The 13,436-nt window shown below is 37.9% G+C and overlaps 1 protein-coding gene across 3 annotated transcripts in view; it reads left to right on the top strand.

Moving 5' to 3' along the window:
• The window catches only part of TMTC1 (transmembrane O-mannosyltransferase targeting cadherins 1), a 284,520-nt gene that overhangs the window by 220,642 nt on the left and 50,442 nt on the right, over positions 1-13,436 (top strand). For all 3 annotated transcript variants that reach the window (XM_019039302.4, XM_019039303.4, XM_055359438.2), the window contains one exon: positions 5,690-5,833. In XM_019039302.4, coding sequence (XP_018894847.3) covers positions 5,690-5,833 — 144 coding nt within the window. The remainder of the gene's footprint in view (positions 1-5,689; positions 5,834-13,436) is intronic.

Genomic DNA, 13,436 nt, shown 5'->3' on the forward strand with positions numbered 1-13,436 from the left:
ACTAAAGCACAGACATGAATTCAAACTCACATAGCTGGAATGCCTCTCATGGCTTCTGACTCCAAATCCAGTTATTTTTCCACTCCACCAAAGTAGTTTCCTATCTATTCTGCCACAAAAAACAAAGTTCACCCCAAGCCTCTGAGAAAGGTTAATATGTTCACCATTTCTATTTAAAGGAATAGAGAAATACTTAATTCAGTAAACTTCCCAAGCCCTAGCAGTAAATTCTCAGGAATCAGGTTCAGCCATTTAAAATGATTCATTTCCTAAGGGCACTCAAGAGCCATGGCTTTACTCTGCATAGTCTTGGAAAATTGACTGGGAGGAGCCCTTCTACATCACTCTTGGAGGTCATCCATTGTGCAAGGTCAGATATTTAGCTGGCCCCTCTTGAAGAGTGCGTCACATTTCCCTGAATTGCAGTTGAGGCTTTTTCCCAAGGCTATCTGTAATGGATTAGAAGGAGTACGGTGCAAGATGAAAGTGGTAAAACTTATTTGCTAGGTGTTAATGGCAATTTCAAACAATTAAACAAGCAGACTAATAAAATGATCAGTTTTACTCAAGTGCAATTTAGTAACATGATGACTTAAATTTCATAACATGAAGGAATCATGCACTTAAAATATGCCACAGACTAATATGGTTGGAAATAATGCTGTCAACTCCTGAAATGAAGTTTATTTTGTATATTTTTCAGTCCAGTGGAATTCTGGTTTTATGGTGGAATGTTTTTCTCAGTCATGTTTTTCTTTAGGACTCTTATTTTCTCAACAGGAAATAGAAAATAAACATCTGACCTTAGCATGGTTAACCTCAAATAAATTAATGTGTGGTATGAAAATCGGACAAATATACACACCCTGAAAATAAATCAGGGTGTGTATTCTCTGAAAGGAAATTGCAAACTAGAGCACATCATTCAATATTATTTGAACAATGAAATGCCATATACGGCACTCAGATAATGAAAAGTAAACAGCATTCTTAACTCTGGAACAGATTGTACAAAATTTAAAGTAAATAACTGACTTAAAATTCAAAACTTGATTTTATTCACATACAGCTTATGTCTACGGATCTTTAGTGGAGGTTAAAGCTGAAGAAGGGTAAATCAGAAAGCATGTATGTAAATCTTACACACTTACTAGGTGTTGTTATTCCCAAATAGCTTTCCATAGTACTGTGCTTTTCAGAGACCCCATGATGATTTTGTATGACAGAAGACAAATTTTTGCAGTGAAGATTCTGAGTAGCCAAACTTTCTGGGTATTGAGTTTATTTCACTTCTGCCACTGAGAACTAGTTCCTATAAGAGCATAGTTGAATGATTTAGCCAAAGAAACAACAAGATGGAAAGAATTATTCCAAATGGAAGCTCTAATTTATTTGCTGAACGTTGAATGACGAATGAAGTTTAAAAACAGATTTACAGGAGCCGGCTGCCTTCTTAACATTTAAGAACACAAGTGCTTCTGAGATGTCTTTTCTTTTTTCTTTAAAAGATGGGGTTTCACTGTCTCCTGGGCTGGAGTGCAATGATACCATCATAGCGCCCTGCAGCCTCAAACTCCTAGGCTCAAGTGACTGAGATGTCTTTTTTTATAATCTATTATTTACTTAATTTCTCCCAGTTTCCCTTTCCTCAACTGTAAAATAAATAGTACAATAGTTCTACTTAAGCAATTTTGAAGGGTAAATGAGACAATGTCTGCGACAGCACTTTAAAAATGTAAAGTACCATTTACACATCCTAGGTCCTCTGGAACTCGTTTTCTTTTGTTCCCGCCTTCTATTTTTTGCTTAGACAAGTGTTCCTTCCCGGGGACTTTCTCCTATTAACATGCTGACATTCGTTCTTCAGAGATAAGATGAGAGGAATAATGCCCTTGACTGCCTACTCTATTAATTCTACTTAAGGAAATGTCACTAGCTAAAAATTAAGAACCCCTAAAATGCTTAAATGGATATTGTTTATCCAGTAACTAAAGTACCCAATACTTGAACACAAATTTTTCTTCAGCTCATAGAACCACATCTCTGTATGTATGTGTTTTGTTATTTTTTTAATCTTTATTTTTATTTTTTTGTAGAGACAGGGTTTCGCCATGTTGCCCAGGCTGGTCTCAAACTGCCGAGTTCAAGCGATCTGCCAGCCTTGACCTCCCAAAGCGCTGGGATTACAGCCATGAGCCACCTCACCTGGCCCCATACATTTCTTTTTTAATGAGGAAATAATAAGCTTATTTGTACCCCAGAATGATTGGACAATATAACTCATTTTCTCTATAATAAATTTTAAAAATGAAATTCATCAAAATAATAATAAATAGCAAAAGAATCTTCATAAACAATTCAAATGTTGAAGAATACTGTGAGAAAGAAAATCCAGTGAGTGCTCCTACAAACAGGCCTGCAAAATCACCACTGCTCCAGTTCAGCAAATCTTTTGTTGAGGTTTTCTGGACAGGGAAGGGAATAACCACTATCAGGACATTTGTAAAACATACCTGTAGAAGGCAAAGTCAAGATGGACTTAATTTATTCCGACAATTGATGTAGCAACATAGACATCTCTTAAATTATTCATCTTTCCAATAGAAAATTCCCTTCCTGGAGAGATCAGGATTGAATTAGGCCCAAGCTAATTCAAATGCAAATTTATTTAAAAAGTAAACACACAAAATAAATTTTGTCCTTGCACAGGTCTGCTGTACAGTGTGTGTTTTAAGAAAATATTTACATCTGTATTTTTCTTTTTTTTAGATATTTTTCCTGACCTGGTTGTTAAGAATCCCTTTCATGAAATTCAGCTTGGTTTCATAAATAATGCAAAGCTTGCTTGTGATTAGGTGAGCCTCCTCAGATACCCAGAGAGAGAAAGGATATTGCTAGCAGGCCCTTAGTATTGCCGGGAATAAGCAATAGCTACACATTTTCCAGGTGGAGGGCTTTGCTTGGTTATAGAATCAGCGAGTCCCTGTAAATATCAGCAATCTCCTTCCTTGAGGAGTTGGGGATCTTTGCCAACATAGAGCCTCTTCCCTGACTATAATTGGTCCCTCCTCCTGAGCATCACATTTCTGCAGCTCCAAGTTGGTTCTTAGAGCACAAGGCATAGTAAAGGCCTTTTCTCTTACAGTGTTTCTGTTTCTCTTTACTTCTCTTCTTACTGTTCGCTTTTGTTTTTAAGAGTTCAGGGTGGACTTGAATTCTGTTTCTGATTTGAAGGAAACAAAAGAGAAAGAGAAAGCCATTTCTGTAGTCAGTGACCTTTGAAATACATGGATGTTCATTTAAATGGCAGTGGGGTCATGAGTGAATATAAAATTCAGGAAGTTGGGCTTAAAACTTGCCGGAGATGACCGGCTGCTTACAGAGCAAACAGGCACCTTACATGGGTGAGCCCATGGTGGAAGGTCTTATTGAATTTAGCCTGTCCTTTCCTTTAGTGTTTTCACCTCAGAAGTTCATTTCAAGGGCTCAGAGCCTTAAATAAATAAGAAAAAGAGAACGTCTTAAGAAATTATCTCCTCTACGAAAAAGGAAGACACATGTCCCAGATAAGCTTTCTGTTACTGCTTGTTGTAAAGGAAATAAGGAATATGGAAATTGGCTTCATCATGTGCATGGGACAACCCTTAAATCTTCTGATGGTTACAGTGCTTTGCTGAACATACAAAGCAAACAAAAGCCAAAGCTTCTTTAGAAGAATTCGAGTCCTGGCTGTGATGTGCTCTGCAACCACTTCCAAAGTAATTCTTAGACACAAGCTTTGCGGGACACTTTCCTGGGCATCGAGTGAAGGGACAGGTACAGAAACATATTTTGCCCTCATCATAGCCTCATATCTTCTAAAGGCATCTCAGAGAGAGCACCAAGCACTTGTCTCCCAGGAACTGAAGTTGGATGTAATGGGGCCAGTATCAGAGACCCTTAAGTTGTCTATGCTAATTAAAAGCGGTCAGAGAGAAGCAAACAACAGCGCTTGTGCTGGCTCAGTGTGCTTTCTGCCAGACTTCCTCTAAAGATCTCTCTCCTAACAGCCTCCAAAGCTTCTGTGAATAATCAGGGCTTTCAGGCTTTGGGAGGATGTAATATTCATTTGAATTGATTCTAGCCCTTGTCAGTCAAGAAGAATATTACCGAGTGCCTTCCTGGAAATATTAGTTCTGAGGGATGTTTATAGCTGTTCTGTAAGGGAGTAGGGAAGGGTCAAATAAACTTAAGAGACTCTGGGTAGAGCAAAGATTAAAAAGCTGTGCAAATTGTCTTCCCTGTCCTTTTAATAGGAACCTCTTCTGTCCCAGAATTAAACTGATCTTCTTAGAAGGTACGGAACAGGGGGCAAGCATGGCATTTTATGGTCAAGAGGCTTGACAAGTACAGATCCCGTTTTTATTACTTGGGCGTTATCTTGGCATTTCTACATTAAAAGCCAGCTCCACCGGCTTATTCAAAGTACTCTGGGTGACAGAGATGGAACAAACCTACCAGACTGCTAACTATGTCCACTCTGAATATATCAAAAACAATTAAATTATGGAGCTGTGTGGATTTGGCTTCTGTATAGTTTTGAGTTTAGGAAATAAATTGGTTCCTTTCTTACCTTAATCAGTATAAATTTGATATACTGATGTCCACCTCATCCTCTTTTACATTTGCTTTTGAACATTAGGAATGCTATTTTTGACTTCATCGTACCTTTGGTTTTTTTTTGTCTTTAAGTGTTTTAAGTTCTTAGTATTTTCTGTCTGAGACTGTACTAGGACAGGTGGAACCAAATTGCAGTAGGAAGGGGGAAATGAGATAAAATGGAAAAAAGAGAAGAGGAGGCATTTTGCAGATTAAGTTTATTTTTATGGGGTGACATTATATATCATCCTTTCTCAGTCATTGCAGTCTTACCAATGCTCTAATCCAAAGATGTTTATGGGCCAGGTGTGGTGACTCATGCCTGTAATCCCAGCACTTTGGGAGGCTGAGCCAGGTGGATCACCTGAGGTCAGGGGTTCGAGACCAGCCTGGCCAACATGGCGAAACCCAGTCTCTACTAAAAATATAAAAATTAACTGGGCTTGGTGGCAGACGCCTGTAATTCCAGCTACTTGGGAGGCTGAGGAAGGAAAATCACTTGAACCTGGGAGGTGGGGGTTGCAGTGAGCCAAGATCGTACCACTGCACTCCAGCCTGGGCAACAAGAGCAAAACTCCGTTTTTTTTGTTTTTGTTTTTGTTTTTGTTTTAAAGATGTTTATGAAGATTCCTCCTCAAAGGATCGCTCAGCATCTGGTGTAAATAGTGGACCCTGCACAAGCAGCTGGTCAGAGGCCCCACCAGGCCACAAACTCAGGCTGGAAACTTAGCACCTGAGGCAAGGAGGATTTTCTATCACAAGAAGTGGAAAGTAATCTTATTAAATGTCTTTAACCCTGGTAGATCCACATACTATTTATTCTTGTACTATTTAAGAATTATTTAATTATAAATATGTGCATCCCTGCCCTAATTATATACTTTCAGCTGCAAAAGTCGTTGACCAGTAAGATTGGACACAAACCATTCAAGTACAAGAATAATTCAGTGTTTCATTTTGGCTGTTCATACTTGGGGGAAAAAGAGCAAGCAAACTGTGCCCAACTTAGAAGTTTCTGAACCATCACAGCTTAATATTTTTAACTTTTCAGGTTGTATCCACGCCATGCAAGTGCGCTGAACAACCTTGGAACACTGACGAGAGACACAGCAGAGGCAAAGATGTACTATCAGAGGGCTCTCCAGCTCCATCCACAGCATAACCGGGCTCTTTTCAATCTGGGGAATCTCCTCAAGTAAGTGGGACATTTACCATCGATCAGGTGGCCTTGTGATTCCAAGAAACTCTTTCCTTCTCAACACTCATTTGATTGTGCTGCACTTGCCTCTCTCTGGAGCTTAATAATTAGGGTTTTCAGACTTTGGGAGGGTGTAACATGCATCTCAATTTCTTTTCCTTATCAGTCAAAAGCTGTATTTCCCAGAGTGTCTTTCTGGAAATAGTAGTTCTGGAAGATTTTCATAGATTGTCTCTTAAGAAGTAAGAATGGAAAAGTGTTACGTGGTCAGATAAATTGAGAACATGCTGAGCTAAGCAGATTGTTTATTTATGGCAAGAAGCTTTAATATGCTAATATTCTTTGTGAATTTTCAAGAAGGGACTGTGGGATAGTCATTTTTGTCTTTTCTTTGTGTGTGTGTGTGGAGGGAAGGCATTTCCGAAGACAAATATTCCATAATATACTTTGGGAAAAGCAGCATTCTCTGAAGGTATAGACAAATGGTTAACCATACTTCTACCCAGTTTGTGTTGTAGGTGAGAAATAAAGTGATGCTTGCTGGAATTAGTAGTCGGAATTAGTAGTGATGACTTTGGTGCTTAGGAATAATTCTCAGACATAACCTCTAGTGTTTGCTTTTTACTTGCTGCCCTGATAAAGGTTGATAGTGTGATTAAAGTTACTGAAGACTACAGTAAAGGGTGCTTTTGCATCTTGTGTGTTTATTAATATAGTCTAAGCATGTTGTGATGGTCCAGACAATGATAGTAGTAATGGTGGTGGTAGTTATGGAATTTAGCTTCTAAACTTAAAAAAAAAGGTTAACAAACATCAGAAATGGAAATTTAAAAGGTAAAAATGACCAGAATTGGAGAGTAATAATATGTTTATCTGTGCTTGTCAGAATGCTGACAATCCACATGGTTGCTGTTGGTGGGAGTGTAAGTTAGTTCAACCATTGTGGAAGACAGTGTGGTGATTCCTCAAGGATCTGGAACCAGAAATACCATTTGACCCAGCAATCCCATTATTGGGTATATACCCAAAGGATTACAAATCATTCTACTGTAAAGACACATGCACACATATGTTTATTGCAGCACTATTCACGATAGCAAAGACTTGGAACCAACCCAAATGCCCATCAGTGATAGACTGGATAAAGAAAATGTGGCACATATACACCATGGAATACTATGCAGCCATAAAAAAGGATGAGTTCATGTCCTTTGCAGGGACATGGATGAAGCTGGAAACCATCATTCTCAGCAAACTAACACAGGAACAGAAAACCAAACACCACACGTTCTCACTCATAATTGGGAGTTGAACAATGAGAACACATGGACACAGGGAGGGGAACATCACACACTGGGGCCTGTCGGGGAGTAGGGGGCAAGAGGAGGGATAGCATCAGGAGAAATACCTAATGTAGATGATGGGTTGATGGGTGCAGCAAACCACCATGACACATGTATACCTATGTAACAAACCTGCATGTTCTGCACATGTATCCCAGAACTTAAGTATAATTTTAAAAAAATAAATAAATAAAAAATAAAAAAAAATTACTGGGCCTGGTGACTTGTGCCTGTAATCCTGGCTGCTTGGGAGGCTGAGGCACAAGAATCACTTGGGCCTGAGAGGCAGAGGTTGCAGTGAGCTGAGATCATGCCACTGTACTCTAGCCTGGGTGACAGAGTGAGACTCTGTCTCAAAAAAAAAAAAAAAAAAAAAAAAGGATGTTGGAACTGAATCCTAAACCCTTTATAGATTGTGAAGCAGTGAAATATAAAATCAATTGATGTAAAATTTTTCTTGAATAAATTTTAGAGCTGATAAATTGGCAACATTTGGATCCTAGTATACTGAAACATAGGTCTTACATTGGATTCCTTTCTGTATGACTAATAAATTGGTCCTATATGGGATAAGAGGAGCCTCTGAAAGACTGAGGAGAATATAGACTAGAAAATAAAACACATTCGGTGTGCTTCTTTATATGTATATTTTATTTCATCTGTATATTTGAGACAGAGTCTTGCTCATTCACCCAGGCTAGAGTTCAGTGGTGTTATTATGGCTCGCTGCAACCTCTGCCTCCCAGACTCAAGTAGGTGGGACTATAGGCATGCCCCCCTATGGCTGGCTAAGCTTTTTGTATTTTTTGTAGAAGTGGGGTTTTGCAATGTCACCCAGGCCGGTCTCAAACTCCTGGGCTAAAACAATCCATCTGCCTCAGCCTCCCAAAGTACCGGGATTATAGGCATGAGACACTGTGTCTGGCCTGCTTCTTTGCATATGTATAGCACAATATAGGTTTTAATTATCGTTAAGTCTACAACTTGTAATTTTCTTTGACCCACCTTAATACACTGCTCTGCTTTTTCTTACTTTTAGTCTTGCTAAAGACTCGCTAAAGTCTTGCTAAAAGTAAGAACATTCAACAGTCCTTTTCCATGCCCAAATCCCTACTAACAGTGATATTAAAACTAATTGTGTATTAAAAAAAAAACAAGAAAAGAAAAACAACTGATAATGAAGACAAGTGTACAACTGTGGTGGAAAAAATATTTTAGTTCTAAGAGGCTCTTTTTAAAAATAGCAAATCAAACAGTGTGACACAAATTAGATCTGGTTATTGTAGATAGCTAGATACAGATCATTATCATGTTGTTATTTCACTCTGCTACTTTTATGAGCACGTATTTCTTTATGTGAAGTTCTAAGGATTTGTGTTTTAATAAGTCATTGTTGCATCTGTATATGTCCTCCTTAAGAGCCCAAATAACGTACTGGTTATATAAAATCCTGTAAATGTCTTTTGGGGTACCTGGATTATATAGCGCTACATTCAAAAATCATATAGATGAGTATTTTATCCATAGAAGCCAAATATAAAGGCTTGGCTACAAAATGGCGTTTCTTGTTAGGAATGCTGTTCTACAGTTATGATCATAATATGGTGCTGAATTTGGCTCTAATTGAAAATTAGAAAATAATGGCAGATATTCTTATAAGTTTCATTTTGCCAAGACCTGAGCAAAAGATGGATGCTCTAACTTTCCTTTTTCAATTTTCATCTTATCACTGCTAACATCTTAAATTAGTACATGTGAGTTAAAAATGCATTTTGGAACTTGGCAATGGCTACTTTTCACAGTAAGAGGAGTTATTGGGTAACCAACACAGGATTTTTTTCCCCTTCTCTTTTTCAGTAAAAATCAATTCTTGATGATGATCCAAATCAACAACAATGCTTTACATTTGTATAAGACTTTACTGTTTCCTGAGTGCCTTTTTTTTCATGATGCCCTTCCAATGAGTCTTTACAGTGAATAGGAAAGAAGAGAAAACAAGCTCCTAAGAAGTTAACAGAGGTCCAAACAAGTTACCCTTGTTTACCTCCTCTTGCCTGTTACACCGTAGAGCCAAGTGGCTGTATCTCAGCATAGGTCAGTCATAGAATTCAGTAGATTAAAATAATGATAAGAGCTAACTCTGAAATGCTTTCCAGTTTACAGATAAGTTTCTTTTAATATTCATTATTTAATCTTTAAAACGATCTATTAGGAGATATATTGCCTTCCTCATCCCCATTTTACCGGTGAGGAAACCAAAGTTCAGAGGTTTTATGTGACCTTGGCTCAGGCCATGGCAGAGCCAGGATTGAATCCCTACCCTTGAACTCCTTTTCCTGTTCACTTTCCATTACCCACATGCCCAAATAGCTTTCCAATCCAGACATTACATAATATTAGACTGTTTAATGGCAATCAATTGCCTTTTGGGAGAAAGGACCACCCTGCATCTCTCTTAAAGAAACAGCAAATTTGATTTCCATCACCCTGAAGTTATGTTGCTAAGTAACAGAGAGAGGTGACCCAGAAAATAGCACTTAGATAACTGAGCTTTATTTCTGCTTACCTTAATACATTTCTGAGCCATAGCAATGGGTCAAAGGCAAGAAGAGGATAAAAACACTTTAAATTTGATTTGACTTAATCTGTTTCACTATTTATTCACTTTAAGATGTACACAATATTGATTTCTCCATTGAGTTAACTTTTGAGTTATTGAGTTAACTTTAAAAAATTGTATCCTTCTTTATAACCTGGAACTTAATGCTCATTCTGAGAATCCAAGTTATCTCTTTAGATGTGAACAGTTTATATTTGATAATCCCTGAGAGGAAGCACTATCATTATTCCTATTTGATTAATAAGGAAACTAAGATTTGGAGAAAATAAGTAACATGCCAAAGTCCCTTAGTAAGGAAATAGAAGACACAGAATGGAACCTAGATCTGCCCTATCCCTTCTGCCCCTAACCACCACACTCTACTGCCTCCTTGTGGCCCACCTGAAAACTGGGCTACAGCCTGCAGCATCACTGCCCAGTAGAAATGAGAGCCATACATGTAATTTACATTTTTTTAGGTAGCCATATTTTAAAACATTTTAAAAAGTGAAATTATTTTTAATAATATTTATTTAACCTTAATGTATTCAAATTATTTTAGCATGTGATTAATATTAAAACATAATTTTTAAAATTTCATGTAAGAAATTGAAAATATTATTGAGATGGTGTGCATTCTTTTTTTTTTTAATGAAATCTTTGGAATGCAATGTGTGCTTTACACTTACAGCACATCTCAGGACAGCCATATTTCAAGTGTTCAGTAGCCACATGTAATTTGTGGCTACTATATTGTACAACACAGATGTTTATTAATAACCTTGACTTTGAAAGAAATATGAGTCTTTGTCCAGGCCAGAAGCTCTAAATAAGACGTGACTCTATCAGAGCATCCAAGGCAATCTTATAGCAACTCATTTGAATTCTTGGAATTATGTGACAGACGGCTTCAGACCCATTCATAGCAGCAGACTTCACTGAGTGTTATCCAAATATATCTGGCCCCTTTTATGACCATTTCACTGGACTTTGCAGCTAATATGTCATGATGCTGTGCAGCACATTTACAGTGTGAGAGGCTGATAAGAAGCAGCTTTCCATGCCAGCATTCTTAATTTATATTAATTCTTGTTGACTTTGCTTAGAATTTAAAATGTCAAAAAAAAAAAAAAAGAAGAAGAAAGAAAATAGGCAAGATTAGCATGAACTTTTTATGGAAGAACAGAGCGGAAGTCCCTGATGGCTCAATGGAATATAATAGAATATTTAAATTCAGGATATGGGAAAAATATTTCTGTGAATGCTCTGTTAAAATAGCTGTTGGTGTTTATTACTGAAATGGAATATAAAAAGAACTTCTTGAAGAACCGTGTCATACCTCCCTTATTGCCAAAACTACCTTTTGTTCACATAATAGAATATGAGTGTTAGGTAGGTATTACAATAAATCTTATAATCAAAACTCAGAGGAAAATGTAATGGAATGTCCAATAATTGAACTATATAGCAGATGAATTTGATAACAGCATATATTTGATTTACTTTAGTCTGATCCTTTAGAAAATTGAATATCTAAAAAATATTAGGAGGCAGAAATAAGGGTAACCATTATCTTTTAAGTGCTAGGGATATATTTCCTAACACCTTTGGCACTAGCCACACAAACTTTTATTTCATAAAAAGGAAGTTGATACATTCAAGATAGTAGTTTTTCTCTACCTTTTAACTGAAGCCCCGGAGAGTAGACAATGCCAGCCACATGGATAAAGAAAACTTTTTAACACCCTTACTACCACATTAGTATACCAGCTTCAGATGAGCGTTTTCTGCATCCTCCTCTTAGCGTGAAATTCTATCCCCCACTCCGCACCCCTGTGGCAGTGACCTGTTCCCTCCACCTTTAGTTACTTCTAGTCCCAATCCCATTACACTTGCTCCCCTTCATCTTTGTCCAAATCATGTTTGTTTCTCTCTAGCTCTGTCTCCCTGCTCTTTTTTTTTTTTTTTGAGATGGAGTCCCACTCTCTCCCCCAGGCTGGAGTGCAGTGATGCAATCTCCCTGCTCTTTTAAAGCCCAGTCCAGCATCTCATAACACCATCCTCATCACTGCCATTTCACGACTTCTTGTACCTTCTTCCATCATCCTCAGGGACTTGAGCACCAGGGCAGTGACTCTCCATTGCTCACCAAACTATGCTGCCCTCTTCAGCAAGAAGATCCATCACCCAGTTCCTGTGCTTCTGTCCCTTCAGGGCCCCCCATTTATGCCCTACCTTAGCATTTACCAACGTGGCCTGGCCACTGGCTTTTTAATTATGCAGACTTTGTCATTCTCTAGCACTTGAACTCCGAAATGCTCCTCTTTGAGCTTAAACTCTTACCTCTGTCCTCCCTTCCCTTTTCCCCACTCTCTCACTCCCGCTGACACTTTAAAGGGATCATGATTATGACCTGCCACCTCCTCGCTCCTCTGTCTGCTCAGTTGCCTTCTATTAAGACCTAAGCATCAGCATAGCTTCCGTGACAGGTGCTATTCTCCTGCTCCCTCTTTCCTGCTGGCCCTGCACTTGATCACTGTTAGAACCTCTCTTCTCCCTGATTTTTGCGTTCATAATTTATAACCCTATCTCTAATTTATCTGATGTATTTCAGTAATGCACGTGACATCAACTTAGACTCTTTCACACTTTTACCAACATTTACCTGCCTGACAAGGCCAACCCAAGTTACTTCACTACCTGTATTTTGCTTTCCCTAGACCAATATTTCTCAATGTTTTTTTTTTTTCATTATCATACTCACCTCTTTTAAGGAGCTTTTTTAGATATTTTTTCTTATCAGCTTTCTCTCCAATTAAACACTCAAGAATAAGATTTGTTACATAGGATTGAGCTTGGAAAGACCAGAAACCATTGTAATGTCTATGATTATTTTTCACCACCATCATCCCCACCCCAAGAAACAATTTTCACTCCTGTAGAGAATGTAGGACTCTAGACTGTCATCCAATCTATCAGATGATAGAGGAAAAAAATACAAATCTGAGTTGAATGGGATCCCTACATGGAAAACAAAACCATGATTAGGGGTAAGAGCTGTTGAAAATTCATTCCTTATGGTCTTTTATGTTATCTCCTGTTTCCCTAATGCATACATCCTCTGTTCCCCTCTTCAGTGCCCTGTACACACACCCAGAAGACAACCTCATCCCTTACCTTTACTTAGAATATTCAGGTCATTCAAGGTGAAATATTACAGTTTCCTTTCTTTCTATTTCAAAATTTCCTGCATGTTCGTAGACTCCCACTTACTTTGCTCTCCCATAGAAGAAAGCCTTATTAATATCTTGCCTCCTTCATGAGGCTAGTGTTTATACCTGTGTTTATGTGTTTTTTTTAAATTGAGGCATAACTAACATGTATTAAAATGCACAAATCTTAAGTGTTCAGTGCAATGAGTTTTGACAATTTTATGTGCTCTTATAATTATTCCCAAAATAACGTAGACAATTTCCATCACCCCAGAAAGACCTTCCATACCTCCTTCCAGTAAGTTTCCACCTCCCCTGAGGCAATCACTGTTCTGATTTTATTTTTTTTAAGATAAATTAGTTTGGCCTAGAACTTTATTTTAAAGTGATAATTTGGTATGTATTTTTGGCATCTGGATATTTTCACTTAGCACAATTTTTTAGTC

The sequence above is a fragment of the Gorilla gorilla genome, chromosome 10 (assembly GCF_029281585.2).
Source record: "Gorilla gorilla gorilla isolate KB3781 chromosome 10, NHGRI_mGorGor1-v2.1_pri, whole genome shotgun sequence".
NCBI classification, from domain to species: domain Eukaryota; kingdom Metazoa; phylum Chordata; class Mammalia; order Primates; family Hominidae; genus Gorilla; species Gorilla gorilla.